The sequence below is a fragment of the Sinocyclocheilus anshuiensis genome, unplaced genomic scaffold, assembly GCF_001515605.1.
Source record: "Sinocyclocheilus anshuiensis isolate Anshui unplaced genomic scaffold, SAMN03320099.WGS_v1.1 scaffold702, whole genome shotgun sequence".
Taxonomy (NCBI): domain Eukaryota; kingdom Metazoa; phylum Chordata; class Actinopteri; order Cypriniformes; family Cyprinidae; genus Sinocyclocheilus; species Sinocyclocheilus anshuiensis.
In genome coordinates, this window is record NW_015548184.1 from 3,271,965 (window position 1) to 3,291,101 (window position 19,137).

The following is a 19,137-nucleotide window of genomic DNA, read 5'->3' on the forward strand; positions in this document are numbered from 1 at the left end:
TATCTGTCCGTCCGTCCGTCCGTCTGTCTGTCAGTCTGTCCATCCATCCATCAATCCAACAATCTATCTCTCTGAATTCAGCATCATCAACATTTTACATACATATATATGTGTATATATCTATATATATATATCTATCTATCTTGCCCTTAAGCTTTACTTAAAATCAAACAGATCAGCTTCTTCTGAAGAGATTTCCTGCTCACTTTAAATCAGAAACAGAAAAACAACCCAAAATCTGAAGACAGAAATTGGCCAGTGTTTGACAGAAACCGCTAGGGGTTTCTATGCACACTGATATTAAGCATCAGGGCCAATGACAACAAAGGATAGAGAGTGAACGATAGCTCCACCTCTCCTCTTTTCTCATGTATATAAGCCCGTTGAGTTGACCCAGAAAACACACACTCTCTCTCTCGTTGGAAGATTGTGAGCAGCGCTCTTTTGTGCGTCGGTCCGCTGGAGTATGAAGCTTCACCTTGTGGAATATAAAGTGTAATTCTTCAGAGGCTTTTGAACAGATAAAGCTCATTTGTCCTGCCGCAGCGGAGTCACTGAGCACAGGACACGGGGTAAGAGATTCAAAACGCTTGAGAAACTCACGGACTGTGTTTTAAAACGCAGTGTGCTGCCTATCTAGACAGCATTTTAGTCGTCATAAGCGCGTGTAGCATTTTACGCGCTTGCGATGTCCAAATGCTGTCTAGGTAGGCAGCTCTGTAGGTTTTTAAGACAGCGCCAGTGTTTTAGAGCTCGGGTGGCAGATCCATTGTTTGCTTCACTGCACGGTGACTTTCTTTGGATTGATGTTGTGCATTCTTTAAATTTCTGTGTGTAACGTACAGGATTATAATATAAAAATGGCGTGTAATATTTTTTTCTTACACAAATTTAAGGGTTTAATTAAAATGCATTTTCAGTTGTCCTCATTGTTTAGATCTAGTGGTTAAAAATATACTTTTAATTTATTTAGATGGAGGCTGTGTGAAAGGTTTAGTACTGAGAATAATACTCCATTCAATTTCAAAAGTGTTGTTTGGATGTGCATCATTGGGACTTAAGAGGTTGTAGTGTGTTGAGTGGGCAGTCAGGTGGGCTGAAGGGTGCAAAAAAGACGTCTCTCCTACCTGTTCAATGAGAGTGGAAATTAGTGTAGTCTTTGCAAAATTTTTAATAAAAACTGTTAGATTTCATTGTGCATTTATAGAATTTGTGGGCAATTAATCTGGGCGTAAAACAACTTGCTTCTGTTGTCAATAGTCCAATTCTAAACCTAATATCATCTGTTTCATTGAAGGGAGATTCTATGGCAGAGCACATGATGATGCCCATGAACCATGGACAGGGTAACGGGGGTCTGCATGGCTACCGGATGGGCATGAATGGAGGCCTGCAAGCGGGCCCCCAGCAGCATGCGCCCCAGCCCGGCCTGAGAGCAATGCCCAATGGACAGATGATGCACTATGGAGCGGGGCCTCAGGGAAACATGGAGGCTGCCATGCGCCAGAGGGCCAACATGGTGGGGCCTATGAATGGACAGATGGGTCACCACCAAATGCAGTCAACTAACATGATGTTCAACAACCAGGGCCAGCAGCAGCAACATCATGTTCAGCAGCACCAACAGCACCACCACATGCACCAAGTGCAGCAGCAACAGCCTCCGCCACAACAACAACAGTACATGAGCGGGGGTCTCACTTCCCAACAGCTCATGGCTAGCATGCACCTTCAGAAACTCAACACCCAGTACCATGGACACCCTCTGGGACACATGAACGGCAACCACATGGGGAATGGGGCGCAGTTCCGCATGGGTCAGGCCCAGTTGAGCAACATGCAGCATATGGCTGGCCCGGCTCTCAGTCTCAATGGCATGGACGCCGATTTGATTGACGAAGAAGTTTTGACGTCGCTGGTCATGGAACTAGGACTGGACAGGGTGCAGGAACTCCCTGAACTCTTTCTGGGACAGAACGAGTTTGACTTTATCTCGGACTTTGTGAGCAAACAGCAGCCGAGCACCGTTAGCTGCTGAGACTGGAACATATGGATGCTTGAAGGCGATATGGGCAGCAAAAGTTGCTCTTTTGATCTATTTATTTTTGTGATCGCCATCACCAAGACGAGAGGTGATCAGATGCCTCTTTGTCCACAGAAACGGGTGGTCAAGCTCCTGTTAGGACTACAGTTCTGTTTCTGGCTGGAACGCCGAGCGGCGATCCATGGATGAATGTAACAACACTTCAGAACTGTGAACTTGGTGCAATGTAAAGACACTCAAACCTTATTTGTCTTCAATGCAGTTTTACATTTAAAAATGTATTTATTTATTGCTTATCAGATGTATTAACATAGAACAAAAAAAGCAATGACATTAAGAACCTGTGGTTTATGGGAAACTCCCAGAATGGTATTGCTGAATTGTTGTTTTTCAAAATTTAGACTTAGAACTTTGTTCATCTGACCCAAACTGTAAGTCTGATGTTTTGTTGGACGGTAAAGTTTGAGCAAACCCAAACCACTGCTTGCTTACAATAGTGGTTAACGCCTGTCGTGATACAACTGGCCTGTCTAAGCTTTAGAATTGCCTTAAATCAAGTTGCTTTTATTTATTTGTCTCCCCAACCAACCCCAACAGTCCAGGAGGGCTCAAACCTATGTGTGACTTGTAATAAAGATGGCCAAGTTTTAATTCTGGCCTAATTTTTCATTAGTCTCTTATCTTATTTGTGGAAATGAAAAGGGGTGAGTGAAACATGTATATCTGTCAAAAGCAAGCAGAAAAGTTATAAAATATGAAGCTTGGATTAGCTTTATTTGGTTAGTTACCATGTCATATCAAACTATATGAGTTTACTCCTTGAAATGGTTCTAATTGCAATCTTGCCTGGTTAAAGCAGTTACTTCACTAGTTATCTACCATTATCATAAAAGGGATAGTTCATTCAAAAATTTAAATCCATCCTCCTGTTGTTCCAAAACTTAATGCATTTTTTTCTTCTTTGGAACAGACAAGTTACTTTGAAATGTTTGTTTGTGTTAGGTTGCCTTTTTTTTCCTTCTCCATTCAATTAAAGTCATTTCTGTCATAACTCGCGGAGGGATTGGCATGGTAATATACCTGACAATGTTAATGTATTTGGTCTTGGTGGAATAGATCTGCTACGCTGCTGTGGCAGAGCAAGTACCAAGACTTGCTACTGCCAATACATCCACAACATGCCGCTGTGAGCATGTAAGAAATATTGCTGAAGCAAATATAACATACATGAAATAACCCCCATATAGCATACATGAATCACCTCGTAGCAGATCTATACAGGTGGAGCTGGGAAAGGTGGAGGGTTTCTGAAACAAGCTGCAACTGCTACGGCAAGCACTAGTCATATATTTGAATGTTGAGCAGCGAGCTCATTGGCTACCGATACAGGAGAGAACCAATCAGCTGTGCCATGTGATAATGATGTCATTAGGTCATATTGTGTTAGACCTATCGGACTGCACCATCTAGAGTTTCATGACAGAACTCTGCATTTGGGTCCAGTAGGTTTTTGGACCTCAATGAATGGGCAAAAATGTTGTTCAAATTATCATCTTTTGTGTTCTGGAGATGAAAGTCATAAAGGTTTGGAACTGCACAAAGGTGAATGAACAGACTTTAATTTTGAGAGGGTTAACTTTACATGGGGTTAAACTGAAGTGTGCTATTAAAACCAATTACTATGACTCCCGTTAAAAGCTGTTGCTTAGGCTAACGACAGTTCTGAGAATCGTTGGTGCACCACAGCTTCCACTGACTAACCTTTCTTGGTTTAAAACAACGGACTAGTTTCATGCTTAGTGCAAAGTGGTTGAATTGTGCTGCAATAGCTACTTTCTCCATTTGTGTGCACTTATTAGCTCTTATATACAAGCCTGCTTGTAAAGCAAGAACCTTTTACCTACTTTCAGATGTAATAAAGGTGTGTATGGGGGAGGTAGTGGAAACTGTCCAGGTTAATCTGTGCTTACCTTGACATTACAAGTCTTTATGTGAACCCTGGGCCTGTGTTTTTGTCCTGGGAATGGAGGGCAAAGTGTTGTCCATTTACGGACATGCTGTGGTGAGGGGGTTCGGGCGGGGGGAAGGGTGAAGATTGCAGTGACAAGCCGTTAACGCTCCACTGTCACTTCCTGTTCCTCCTCGGCGGAGGAAGGGCTCGAAGAAAGTCAATATGGTTACTGTGTAGTAGCACTTGCATTGGATTCCTCTGGTATCAGAACAAGCCTTAATAATACAAAATGAATGCCTGTGGATGGTGAATGCCAGGAATAAACTAACAGACACAATCAGAGTGTTTCAGTGTTGGCTCCACCCTGTTTATTTTCAAAAAACTATACTGCTTGTTAGTCTCTGACTTGTTCTTGAGTTGAAGTTGGTGCCCTTTCCTTTAGATGGTCTTGGACCCATAAACAGCAAAATTAGAAGCTTATGTATTGTGAATTAACATGTGAGTATAAGTTAACATTCACAATGTCTTCATGTATATAATTTCTCATTTCTAACTGATTGATCCTCTAGATCTATCCAAATTGATACAGAAGAGTCATTTTTGTTTGGAGATTCTATTTAGTTTGAGCAATAAAATATATATTTATAAATGGGATGGGATAGATATGGGAGATGGGGCACTGTTTGTGTCCCTTATAAATGTGTTAAAAGTGACATCAATTTTTAATCAATATCTTTAGTTTTATTAACATACACACCCGTTCAAATGTTTGGGGTCAGTAAGATTTAAAAAAATGTATACTTTAATTCAGCAAGGACTCATTAAATTGATCAAAAGTAACAGTAAAGTTATTTATAATGTTACAAATTTCTATTTCAAATAAAAGCTGTAATTTTGAACTTTCTTTCCATCAGATAATCCTGACAAATATGGATCCTGGTTTCCACAAAATGGTTTTCAACATTGATAATAACAAATGTTTCTTGAGCACCAAATCATTACATTATAATGATTTCTGAAGGATCATGTGACATTAAATGGCTGCTGAAAATATCGCTTTACCATCACAGGAATAAATTAAATTTTAAAATATACATAACTAAAAAATACTTTTTTTTTTTTTAATCAAATAAATGCAGCCTTGGTGATCATAAGAGTTCTTTCAAAAACATAAAAAAATCCCCAAATGTTTTGTAGTATAAAAGTATTATTTATTTTTATTTCATTAACACGTAAAAACACTATATATGACAAAATGTTTAAAAGCTTTTTTAAACTTTTTAAAAAATGCACCTGAATGACCTGAATGTTTTGATAGTACATGAGTACACTGTAAACAAGTTGTAAGAGTAACATGTGCCAAGTGACATTTAATCCAACATTTATAGATAGAAACAGCTCAAAAGAATTTCGACTGCACGCCTTTGAAATGAAAAGTGGGGGTTTTCAGTTCAAAGATGTATCAGTAATCTCACCTTTTCTCTGGGGAATTCAGCTGTCTTTGTGAACTTTGCAATTTAAAAAAGATAAATATAGGTGTGTGTGCACAACAGGGAGAGGGAAGGTGTGCGTGGCTACTTTCTTAGGTGATGGAACATACAACTATTGTGTGAAAGAAAACATTATAAAATGTAACATCCCTGGGCGCCCTCGGTCAGGCCTAAAATGGCACCACTGATCCGCCTATTAGATAAGAGTTGGGGGTGACTGATTATTACTGTCAGCTCTTAGCTAATTGTTTTGTACAGAAAAGAATGCAATGGAACGACAATTTATCATAATTAACTTTTCTATGAATACTTGGAGTACTAAAGCCTTTTAGTATTACGCCATCATATATTTTCACTTTGTCAAACTCTTGGTGTAAATCCACTTCTGGGGAACCAGACTAGACATACGCTAAGCAGGGTGTGACAGGAGACATGTACTGTTGACTGTTTTTTGCTGTCTCTCTCTGAGGCCACCCACAATAATCTCTAAACACACACACGAACACACACCTACTGTTCTTTCTCAGTGAGCTCTCTGAACAGCTTTAGATTCAGTAGAATGAGCAAATGACAAGGTCAAAAAAAGAAGAAATGTCTTGGGGGGGAAAAAGAGCCACTTACTGAAATTGAGAAGAATAGTCTGGGAAATTCTGTGTAGGGTTTTACCCAGTAGCCATGAAGGATCCTGGAGACCACCCCTCTTCAACATATCACATAGTCAGCAATTTCTCTTTAGCTTTCCTGACAACAGTTTGTGGCTGAGGTGTTTACTAATTCATGTCTTTGTCTAGAAGGAGAGGATATTTGATAATTTTTTCAAAGAACAATTAATTAAATACTGTAGTGAGATGTATTAAAATGTCTGCAAACGATATCTGACAGCACAGCAAGCAAGAGCAGTGGCTATATTAAACAGTAATTTAAGCAATGACGCGACATCTAGCTCAGCGAGTGAGCAATCAGTAGGGCTAGCTGAATGTTGATTCGGTGAGTTCATTCAGTTGATTCATTGGAAGGATTCGAAGCGGTAACTCCTCACTTTGCGAACGTTTCTGAACAAATAATTAAAAGATATGGTACATAACAGTAATTTGTTGGTGAATCAAACTACAGTGTTCGTGGTCTGTGTTCATATTTGAACATGAAGCCTGAAGGAGCACCGCTGCAAATGTATGAAATATTAACTTTTATTTTAAGTATTTATTTTTTTTCCTTTTTTTTTTGTGCGTGGCATTAAGTTTTCATGTTAACTTTAAAGGGGGGGTACAATGCTGTTTCATGCATTCAGAGTTGTTTACACTGTTAAAGAGTTGGATTCTCATGTGTAGCATGGACAAAGTTTCAAAAAACAATTTGTACGTATGACAGAGTATTTCTGTGCCAATAATCTTACTTCCGGGTTCGTACAAGTTTCGGAGAGTTTTTTTTTTTTTTAATTAATGCTCAAAAATCAAGAATAGTACACATAGAATAATACAACCATTAACATAAAAATGATAAACAATAATAATAAAATATAAAGTTTTGGAGTTTTTTTCCTTAATGACGTAAACTAGGGAGGAACTCCTTATATGGGCATTTCTACTGGAAGAACGTGCCCGCGCACGCATCGACCAGAGGGAGAGCGAGATCGAGCCCATCAACGCGCTTCATCAGGCGGGAAGAATCGGGAAGAATCTTGCTCGGGAAGAATGTCTCCAATCCAAAGAAGTGTGTTTTTGGTTGTAAGGGAAAGATAACTTTGTTCAGCTTCCTAAAGAACAGTGGATACAGTTTGTTTTTCCCGGCAGCAAACTGTGTTTGTTGACGAACGTTTTATAAACAAGGCCCAGTTCAATGCTGGATTTGCACATCGTTTGATACTGAAAGATGGAGCGGTCCCAGCTAGAAAAGATCCCGGTCATGATTCAGAACTGCAGACGGTAATGCCGAGTTCACACTGCACGATTTTCAAAGACGTCGCATCACTGTTGGTTTCACACTGAACGACTCTGGGGTAGCATTCAGTTGTTGCTGGGTACTCAAGATTAACATGAGATTGGGTGAAACTGTGTGTGTTATGCCTCCTTTAACGTGATGCTTTTGTTGTTCTGACCAAACTCTTACAAAAAAGTTTTGATGTTTCTTTGCAGCACCTTACAGGGATAATTCACACAAAAAAAATCATCATTTACTCACTCTCATGTCATTCTAAACCTGGATGACTTTCCTTCTTGTGTGGAAAAGAAAAGATATTTTGAAGAATGTTGGTAACCAAACAGATTTGGTGGCCATTGAATTCCATTGTATGGAAAAAAAATAAAATAAAAATGCAGAGACATTTCTCAAAATATTTTCTTCTCTGTCCCACACAAGAGAGAAAGTAATAAAGGTTTGGAACAACATGTGAACTATTGCTTTAAGTTATTGATCTTCTAATTAAGAACCTTTTGTATTTCTATAGAGTTTCTAATTTGGCTGTTTGGTTCTTTGGATTTACAAAAAAGTTTGAATTCATAAGTTCTTCAGCATATTGGTGCACGTTATCATGTGCAAACAAGGAAACATGAAGCCCACCTGAGTTCTTTGAAGCAGGTTTTCTGAAGAATCACAGCACAACTTTAAATGGTTCTCTTATGGCACCAGGCTGTAAACACCTTTCAGATCATTTATTTTCAAGCCAAAGATTTATTAGATCACAAAGCATGTGATCTAATAAGCCTATATCAGCTTCAGATCATTATATCAGAGAGAAAAATACAGGAAGAGATCGAATGGGTGGAGCGTGCATCAACATGTTTTCCCTTCCGCCAACCAACCGTCTTTCAAATAAAAACATGTTTTTTGGACTTCAGTTGGTTTTACCCCCACACTGAACATGCATGCGTGAACATACGCTAGAAATTGATTGTGATGGACTGCACTTCCTGCTCTTGTTTCGCCTGACTGCCAGCCAAAAACCCTCATTTGGACCACTGGATGAGCGTCAGCTAGACCTAGTAGCTCTAGCTACAGAACTACCATAACCACCTTTAACTAGGGATATTCATGCTCTGGTCAATCACAGGTCTTCACACATATCAATATCTTCATTATATAGGTGCAAATGATGATGCCACACATGTTTAGGCAGGCTGTGGCACCAAGAGTGTTTGACAGCTAAAATCACTGGAGATTCTCTTCGCTCTGCTCCCATTGTTCCCCTCCCCTTCCACTGTTTATTGCCTTGGGCTTTTGAAGTTAAGGGCACTGTGTAAATTATTCATTTTCCTGTGTGAAGCTTACCTCTCAGCCAGGCCAGCTTCAACAAGCCGAGGTAGGAGTGGCACTGTTGGTTGTTTGTTCAGTGTTGTGCATGTATGTGTGTGTGTCTGTGGGGGCGGCTTTAAACTCTTGTGTGTTAATCTCATCGCTGAGCACTCAACTACCGATATCCCTTAGCTCTAAGAATGACAGTTTCTAGCATAAGCAACCTATGGGCAGATGGACGTCTCTGAACATGAGCTATCCATGTGAGGTCATCCAAGTGTGCGCTCTGAATGTCTCCAGAGCGCCGTGGCAGAGTCTCAAGAACACTGTTTTGGCAGGTCGAGACGAAACAGATCGAGAAAGCCATGTGGGTTTTGATATCGCCCGCTAGAGATTAGTATCACACTGAGAAGTGACGTACGACTCTGCAACATTTCCCAAACATCAGCGAGAAACATGGTTTCTGAGATGAGATGTGAAACAGTACTAGGTAAACTATAAAGCTGTAAAACACTGAGTGGGGACTGGAAGTGGTCAAAACCTGTATCACAGATGGTAGAAACTAACCCAGCACCCTCTGGCACACAACAGTGTGTCGGCGCTCTAAGCATTCAGAATATTCTAGGAGTCTGACAGACACATTTTTATATTTGTAGCATGTCTGGCTGAGAGAGCACCTGTCTGCTCTTCCGATTGGATACCACTGGGTTTGCTGGATGCTCTTGAATTCTAAATTTACTCACGGTGATCGCAAAGACTGAAAATCACAGTTTGGATTCTGTGGTTCTTGACACATCTTGATGGTCCTCTGTGGAGCAGATATGAAGTGTTTAAAGAATGTTCTGGGTTCAGTACAAATTAAGATATCACAGACTATTGAAAATTGTGACTTGGTTTGTAAAACACTTACAATTAGAATACGGGATAAAGATAAAAATCCACACTATTTCCAAAGTATAGCCACAAGAGCGTAATGGTTGTTAACCAAAAAAAAAAAAAAAATGGAACCGTGAAATGAAAATTCTATCTATTTTCTAAATTCATATAATTGATCTCATTGTGAACGATTCATCTTATGTTTTTTTTTTTTATAATTATTTTAATTTTGACCTCACATGACTTCTTTCTGGTGATGTATTATGGACTTTTTCAAACATTGAGGGGGCATTTACACAACACCGTTGATATTTGTGGCTATTCATTTACACAACAATGGCGTTTTGAGGGCCTGAAAACACAAACTTAAAAAAAGTCCCAAATGACACACTATACACTTATACGTACTCATGTACTATGTACTCAACCATGTAGTGTATTAATTTTATAAGGTTATTTTGTCATTAATAATCGGAGTCTGATAGCCCCTCCCCCTTCGCTACATAATTAAAGCTGCTACAGTTGAGTGCATGAAGTGTCCAACATTCCACACTTTGTTTTTTCGGTTATTTAAGTGCATCATCTGGGTATTTAAAGTGTACTTTTTCTTTTTGGAATTTTCAGTGTGAACGCACTACTCGTACTATTTATACTACAAAACGTCATAGAATAGTGCATAAGCACGCAATTTGGGGCGCACCAATTGTCTCCGTGTAAATTACAAAATCACAAATTTGTGAAAACGATAAATGTCATGTGCATGCTTATTACGTGTGCAGTATGTACACATCCGTGAGTTTCTTTTCAAAGTGACATTGCCAACTACTGGTCAGGCATGCATAATACTTTTCAAAAACGCAAAGCTTTTGTTTTTAGTACATCATTGCCATGTAAACATACCCTAAATCTGCCCCTTTCTTATAAATGGCTGCAAGCCATTTGTAGGTTTTTCCCCTGAAGGTTGTAAAAGCTTTGGTGCTATCAAAACAACGTTTGTTTATTTTTTGACCAGCCCAACATAGCAACATTGGCTCAACCAATGGTGTGAGCTTGGGACAGTGCTATCTGTTTTATCTGACCAATGACCGATGGGGAGTGTTCAGAAAACCTGTTTGAAAACAGTCCTTCATTTTGTAATTCTGATACAGGGCGCTAATGGCATAGAAATAAGTAATCAAGCTGTTTATTCATTTTTCCACCCATGAATGAAAACGAAAATTTAAGCTGAATTCTTGTTTTTTGGAAAAAAACAAAAAAGGAGCCGTTTTCTCATTTTTCTACTTTCAATATGAAATCAAAAAACGAATGATAGAATGATACAGGGATTTGCTAGTATCAAAGTGTATTGAATGGTGTGTCGTGAACATGGAAGATATTAATGACATGAGAAATCAGTTTTGAGAAGTAACACTGTAAAATCTTTCAACAAGGGTGTATTTGCTTACAGCTGAACTCCATTTCTCTATATCTTAATTTTATACAAAACCTTGATGACATCTAGATAGCACAGCCTGAGCAAAACCACTGGGGTTTTTGGAAAGGTACAGAACACTCCAGCACATTTAATCAAAGTACACAGACTTGAAGATCTGATGTAAATAGATTCCGTCTGACTAAAATCTGGACTGGTTGTAATCACGCAGAGAGAACACTGAAACTCCAAAATGTTTCTATAACATGCTGGTTCAGCTAGTATGACGGAGGGGTTTTCCACACTACAAACTACAGAGGATTTGTAAGTCACATGACTGTTATTTACACTATATTTGTGTACCGTAGTGTGCACACATACTGACTTTTACTGAGGGATTTGGTCAACGTGTTGCACCCCGAAAAGACACCTTCCTGTTTTTTGAGAATGTGGTAAGATTTACAGTACGTGACATCCCCTCACCTCGGCTCTATACGTGTACTCATGTCAGTCAGTGAAAACCGCCACAAGTGCACTTTCACTATAGCCGTGGTACTCAGAAACAAGGTAATTCTTGACAACTGTTGCATTAATTTGGATTTGCTATATTTTGTTTTACTTTTTTTACTACAAAAATTTCCTGACCAAATATAACTTTCATATGGTTCAAACAAAACATGATATATTTTATTTTAAATATCTTCAAGACTGTAAAGAACATAGATAATATTTTTTTATAAAGCTGTGATCTATGTGCTTTTCAGCAAGCAAGCTTAAAAATAATAGAACTAAAGAAACCAATAATGGTTGTGCTGCCCCCATATGGTTGATAAAAGTAGTGAACCAGCACTTTACATAAATACAGTAGAAATCAGCTCAAAGTTAATGTTTTTGTTCTTTTTGAACAAATACAGTGGAGGGCGTTTAAAATTCAGAAAGTGTTAAGTAAAATTTGAGATCTAATTAGTTTAAAACCCTAATTTGTGTAATTCTATTTTATAGCAATGAAGATTAAGGTTATAATAAATCCATTTTTGTAATAAAATAAAATAACAGTATGCATTCTATCAAAACAAACCAGACAACATTAAACTAAAGTCTGAGGGAAAGTCATGAAAAAAACAACAAGAGAAGAAAAGCTCCATATTTTTTAATTGAAGCTTAAGAGTATAACGCTGTCAACGTATGCACTCTACAATATTGTATAAAAGTACAAACAACAAAGACAATGTAAACATCAACACGATATAAAACACAGGCAGAGTGTATAATAGCTGTATGTAGAAGTAGGTGCGGTCATACTAGACTTCCTGTCATGCATTTGAACACATGAATGCAAGTTTACTAAGAAGTCTTGTGCTTTGCTTTGAACTGCTAATTGGTATGACAAAAAGACATCTGACCAACAGAGGATCTAAATGTCACACATTGACCTTTTGGACCAATGCGATGCAAAGAATAATGTCTTTAACACTGTATTGTCTGCAGTGTTGCTGTAAAGTGGAGCAGATAATATAACATTATGAATGCTTTGCAAGTCTAGTGTGACTGCATCTTAATTCCTAAATGTGTTATGTGTATAAAGTATGGAGGATGAGTAATGGTCTCTGAGGTGTCAGGCCAGAGTGATTTCCAGCATAATGGGGGAGGTGGTCTAGTGTTTATCTGCAGTTAATTGAAGAAAATCAGTCTTGTATAAAAAAGCAATACAAAACACCCTTATTGATGTAGGGTGAAAAATATACAATTAAATGTATGTCGTACAAATCAAGACCCAAAAACAGCCTTTATACTGTCCACTGCTTCAGTCAAGTCCGAACATGTGAAATGTTCTGATGCGGTACTAACACAACCGTAAGTGTAACGTGAGAACAACCGCAAGGATATCAGTCATAAAAACGGATTATAACAGTGCTATAATTAATAACAGAATGCATTAAAACCTGGAGAAATAGACTATCAAACAAAATGAAAGGTAAAAGAGATGGGCGGAGCTTGAAAGCTTGCCGACACCTGCTACAGTACTGGGGGACACAAAGATCCCAGCATGCCGTGTATCTTGAAATGTGCTTGGAAGGGGTAAAGGTCGAAACCCATTCAAGTGCCATAAAGGTCAACGGCCCTGTTTCAGTCTGTCAATGTGGAAGGTGAGTTTAAGGGCAGGACCCAACTTCAGCCCCATGTATTTCATCATGACATCACTGCGGAGCAGGAGGAGAGCTTTGCCGTCAATTTCCTGCAAAAGAAGAGTATCACCCAGCCAAGACAATGTTTAGCATTTTATTGCACAAACAATAAGACAGAGCATCTTTCATGTGTAAGAAGATACTGGACACAAAATCAGAAAAACAGAATTTCGCAATTCTGACTTTATTACTCGCAATTGCGAGTTTATATCTCACAATTCTAACTTTATAACTCGCAATTTTGATGTTATAACTCCCAATTGCGTGTTATAAAGTCAGAATTGCAAGATATGAACTCGCAATTCTGAGAAAAAAAAGTCAGAATTGTGAGATAACACACATTCAACTAGGACTTAATACTGCTTATCAGCAAAACAATAAAATACTAGACTTTACTAGTTTTAATCAATATTATTAGAGGTTAAGTGATAATGGATTTCACTCATACAATAATGTGTTTAAAGAAAGCCAATAAACCGATTATAATGCTGATACTATCACAATCTATATAATGAATGTGTTAATGTTCTTAGCCTTTCCTTCTGACAGGATGTCAAAAGAGTTTTTTCATGAAACCAAAATACCAATAATAACCAGAAAAAAATGTATGCATGATGTTGGACTTTTGATTATAAACATGCAACATTTTCCAAAATAAAAAGCATAAAGTAAACACTGATAATTCATTAGCAGTATCTCATAAGTAATTGCTTGGCATAAATGCATTGTATTTATTGACTGCAAAATTTTCTGGAAACACAATCCAGCAGAAAGCATTGCATTTGACTTTGAACATGCAGTGCTCATATTAATTAACTTAAATTATCGCCTTTTTAAGTTGGCTGTATAGCAATTGTTCCAAACCCTGACTTTTTATGACTAAATTTGATCAAACTTTTATGAAAATTTAAAAGCCCAACAAAATTACAGATTTTTGAATTCTTTTTTTTAATGGACCCTTACATGTTTCACTTACATGTTTACGGAAGAGGTCTGCATGGGGTCCGAGCTGAGGGTCAATGTCTCTGATGAACTGCATAACATCCTCCACCGTCCACAGGTTGGGGTCTTGTCCACTGGGTCGCAGGCTTTCCCTCGAGCTCAGAAAACGCTCTGAACCTGAGCGGCAATCAAGACATATCAGTAAAAAATGGGTCGAAAAGTCTAAAACGCAAATGAAACATTTTACATTTTACATCTATTATTACAAATTATTTGTTCATTACAAAAGATATTAACAGCATCACAATTTTGAATGAAATTGAAAAATGACTGAATTGCTTTTGCTTTAACAAGCAGTTCATGAACTCCACAAGTCTGTGTAAAACATACAGAACATCTGACCTTTTGTACAAAGGAGTCCAGGGTTCGTACACATTTTTACCAATACATTTCTATGACTTTTGAGACAATATTCATGACCTAATGTTCCATTATTTTACAATAAGAATAAAAATCTGTTCAAATTATCATAGCATATGTTAACTTTTAGCTATTGTTTGCATTCTTGTTTTAGTAATAAGTACAAGCTGCAACTGCGCCAGACGTTACTCCACACAGAGACCATATCACATCACTGAATACTATCATATAACTCAGTTAAAATCAGGACCTGAATTTCGTTTTGGAAACTTTTCTCGTTCGCAAATGTTTACATTCGCTTAAGAAAAAACAGTGCTTATGAGGATACTCGCCAGGATGGCCATTTTAACGTCATTTTGTGTGTATTTTTGCCGCTTAAACGCAACAAGCTGCGCTTTAGAGCCTTGCATTTCAGCCCGAGCCCGACGGGCCCCGACTTATTTACGGCTTCGGGACAATTTTCATGTCATGGCTTAGACGCGGGCCGGGCATCGGGCTTGTTTTAGGCTTCCTCATTTTTATAATTTAGATATCCATCAATTATGGTGATGAAAAGGATTTGCCGCGCTGGTGGAAACAACACGAGACCTACCGCGACTGTCAAGAGCGGCTCGACTGTGATTAGTGTCCAGCAACAGCACTCCATATTTTTTAATTGAAGCTTAAGAGTATAACGCTGTCAACGTATGCACTCTACAATATTGTATAAAAGTACAAACAACAAAGACAATGTAAACATCAACACGATATAAAACACAGGCAGAGTGTATAATAGCTGTATGTAGAAGTAGGTGCGGTCATACTAGACTTCCTGTCATGCATTTGAACACATGAATGCAAGTTTACTAAGAAGTCTTGTGCTTTGCTTTGAACTGCTAATTGGTATGACAAAAAGACATCTGACCAACAGAGGATCTAAATGTCACACATTGACCTTTTGGACCAATGCGATGCAAAGAATAATGTCTTTAACACTGTATTGTCTGCAGTGTTGCTGTAAAGTGGAGCAGATAATATAACATTATGAATGCTTTGCAAGTCTAGTGTGACTGCATCTTAATTCCTAAATGTGTTATGTGTATAAAGTATGGAGGATGAGTAATGGTCTCTGAGGTGTCAGGCCAGAGTGATTTCCAGCATAATGGGGGAGGTGGTCTAGTGTTTATCTGCAGTTAATTGAAGAAAATCAGTCTTGTATAAAAAAGCAATACAAAACACCCTTATTGATGTAGGGTGAAAAATATACAATTAAATGTATGTCGTACAAATCAAGACCCAAAAACAGCCTTTATACTGTCCACTGCTTCAGTCAAGTCCGAACATGTGAAATGTTCTGATGCGGTACTAACACAACCGTAAGTGTAACGTGAGAACAACCGCAAGGATATCAGTCATAAAAACGGATTATAACAGTGCTATAATTAATAACAGAATGCATTAAAACCTGGAGAAATAGACTATCAAACAAAATGAAAGGTAAAAGAGATGGGCGGAGCTTGAAAGCTTGCCGACACCTGCTACAGTACTGGGGGACACAAAGATCCCAGCATGCCGTGTATCTTGAAATGTGCTTGGAAGGGGTAAAGGTCGAAACCCATTCAAGTGCCATAAAGGTCAACGGCCCTGTTTCAGTCTGTCAATGTGGAAGGTGAGTTTAAGGGCAGGACCCAACTTCAGCCCCATGTATTTCATCATGACATCACTGCGGAGCAGGAGGAGAGCTTTGCCGTCAATTTCCTGCAAAAGAAGAGTATCACCCAGCCAAGACAATGTTTAGCATTTTATTGCACAAACAATAAGACAGAGCATCTTTCATGTGTAAGAAGATACTGGACACAAAATCAGAAAAACAGAATTTCGCAATTCTGACTTTATTACTCGCAATTGCGAGTTTATATCTCACAATTCTAACTTTATAACTCGCAATTTTGATGTTATAACTCCCAATTGCGTGTTATAAAGTCAGAATTGCAAGATATGAACTCGCAATTCTGAGAAAAAAAAGTCAGAATTGTGAGATAACACACATTCAACTAGGACTTAATACTGCTTATCAGCAAAACAATAAAATACTAGACTTTACTAGTTTTAATCAATATTATTAGAGGTTAAGTGATAATGGATTTCACTCATACAATAATGTGTTTAAAGAAAGCCAATAAACCGATTATAATGCTGATACTATCACAATCTATATAATGAATGTGTTAATGTTCTTAGCCTTTCCTTCTGACAGGATGTCAAAAGAGTTTTTTCATGAAACCAAAATACCAATAATAACCAGAAAAAAATGTATGCATGATGTTGGACTTTTGATTATAAACATGCAACATTTTCCAAAATAAAAAGCATAAAGTAAACACTGATAATTCATTAGCAGTATCTCATAAGTAATTGCTTGGCATAAATGCATTGTATTTATTGACTGCAAAATTTTCTGGAAACACAATCCAGCAGAAAGCATTGCATTTGACTTTGAACATGCAGTGCTCATATTAATTAACTTAAATTATCGCCTTTTTAAGTTGGCTGTATAGCAATTGTTCCAAACCCTGACTTTTTATGACTAAATTTGATCAAACTTTTATGAAAATTTAAAAGCCCAACAAAATTACAGATTTTTGAATTCTTTTTTTTAATGGACCCTTACATGTTTCACTTACATGTTTACGGAAGAGGTCTGCATGGGGTCCGAGCTGAGGGTCAATGTCTCTGATGAACTGCATAACATCCTCCACCGTCCACAGGTTGGGGTCTTGTCCACTGGGTCGCAGGCTTTCCCTCGAGCTCAGAAAACGCTCTGAACCTGAGCGGCAATCAAGACATATCAGTAAAAAATGGGTCGAAAAGTCTAAAACGCAAATGAAACATTTTACATTTTACATCTATTATTACAAATTATTTGTTCATTACAAAAGATATTAACAGCATCACAATTTTGAATGAAATTGAAAAATGACTGAATTGCTTTTGCTTTAACAAGCAGTTCATGAACTCCACAAGTCTGTGTAAAACATACAGAACATCTGACCTTTTGTACAAAGGAGTCCAGGGTTCGTACACATTTTTACCAATACATTTCTATGACTTTTGAGACAATATTCATGACCTAATGTTCCATTATTTTACAATAAGAATAAAAATCTGTTCAAATTATCATAGCATATGTTAACTTTTAGCTATTGTTTGCATTCTTGTTTTAGTAATAAGTACAAGCTGCAACTGCGCCAGACGTTACTCCACACAGAGACCATATCACATCACTGAATACTATCATATAACTCAGTTAAAATCAGGACCTGAATTTCGTTTTGGAAACTTTTCTCGTTCGCAAATGTTTACATTCGCTTAAGAAAAAACAGTGCTTATGAGGATACTCGCCAGGATGGCCATTTTAACGTCATTTTGTGTGTATTTTTGCCGCTTAAACGCAACAAGCTGCGCTTTAGAGCCTTGCATTTCAGCCCGAGCCCGACGGGCCCCGACTTATTTACGGCTTCGGGACAATTTTCATGTCATGGCTTAGACGCGGGCCGGGCATCGGGCTTGTTTTAGGCTTCCTCATTTTTATAATTTAGATATCCATCAATTATGGTGATGAAAAGGATTTGCCGCGCTGGTGGAAACAACACGAGACCTACCGCGACTGTCAAGAGCGGCTCGACTGTGATTAGTGTCCAGCAACAGCAACGAAGAAGAGGAAGAGCTGGAAGAGTTCCGCGTTAAAGCGCACGCAATGAAGCTTGCCGCAAAACCCCAGCAAGTAATTACCATGTTGAATGTGTCGGGGCCAGGGGAAATAGAATATTCGCCGAGTTTCAATTAATTTTTGTGAAACGCTTCTGCTCATGACCGAGACGGCAGAAAGTGCACCCTGTTTGTTTTAAAAAAAAAACACAACGTATGCCGATATTGTGAGTGCACACAAATAAATGTAGACCCTTAACAGTCTCGATTGATGTATTACTCTTACCTTTATGAGCAAAAATGACTGTTGTTTCCACTGTTATAAGGAAAAAAATGCAAGTAATTGCGCTGGCGACTCCAAGTCCTGCAGAGCGCACTTTAGCTTCCACTCTCCGCACAAACGTTTGGATATGCACCTAATATAGTAGGCTTGCCGCGATAGACGGTGTTGACGGTGATACCGGTGTTAAGCCGCAACACCGGTTACGTCACTTGCCTTAAGGACAAAAATGTCCCCATTGAAACCCATTAAAACTGCTATTTTTAAATCGCAGTGCCATTTAACTGTAAAATTATGCAATTTTTGTTGATATAGGCTTTCATTATATTGGCAAGGCTTTAAAATTACATTTTTTACTATTTTTTACCAGATGGTGCCATTTTTTCAGGTTTGACCTATAAAGAAAATACTCGCCTTATTTGTTTTCTGCTTCTGCATATTATAGAGCCAATTGGATAAATAATGCAGCTATAATTGTGTGGGTGTGTTGGTAAGGATGTCAGAGTGTGGTTTGTATGTGTGTCATAAATGTATGTGTGTCATAAAAAAAAAAAATTTGTGTGCGTGTGTGTTCTTGTAATATTTGAGAGAGAAAAACTCTACTGCAAATCATAAATCCACC

The 19,137-nt window shown here is 38.2% G+C and overlaps 2 protein-coding genes across 7 annotated transcripts in view; one reads left to right on the forward strand and one right to left on the reverse strand.

The window, feature by feature from the left end:
* The first annotated feature begins 388 nt into the window (after window positions 1-388).
* LOC107704975 (cbp/p300-interacting transactivator 3-like) lies at window positions 389-2,351 on the forward strand. The gene is made up of 2 exons (XM_016508073.1): window positions 389-572; window positions 1,298-2,351. Exon 2 carries the CDS (start codon window positions 1,307-1,309, stop codon window positions 2,036-2,038), a length of 732 nt encoding a protein of 243 aa, XP_016363559.1. The 5' UTR covers window positions 389-572; window positions 1,298-1,306; the 3' UTR covers window positions 2,039-2,351.
* Window positions 2,352-15,228: 12,877 nt separating this feature from the next.
* The window catches only part of LOC107704976 (polycomb protein SCMH1-like), a 19,846-nt gene continuing 15,937 nt past the window's right edge, over window positions 15,229-19,137 (reverse strand). For all 6 annotated transcript variants that reach the window (XM_016508077.1, XM_016508074.1, XM_016508078.1 and 3 more), the window contains 2 exons: window positions 17,212-17,354; window positions 15,229-16,285 (listed from right to left, as the gene is read on the reverse strand). In XM_016508077.1, coding sequence (XP_016363563.1) covers window positions 16,163-16,285; window positions 17,212-17,354 — 266 coding nt within the window. In that variant the 3' untranslated portion in view covers window positions 15,229-16,162. The remainder of the gene's footprint in view (window positions 16,286-17,211; window positions 17,355-19,137) is intronic.

What these genes read in the sequence shown, in the direction of transcription:
- LOC107704975 (XM_016508073.1), top strand. Translation starts at nt 1,307, where the DNA reads ATGGCAGAGCACATGATGATGCCCATGAACCATGGACAGGGTAACGGG.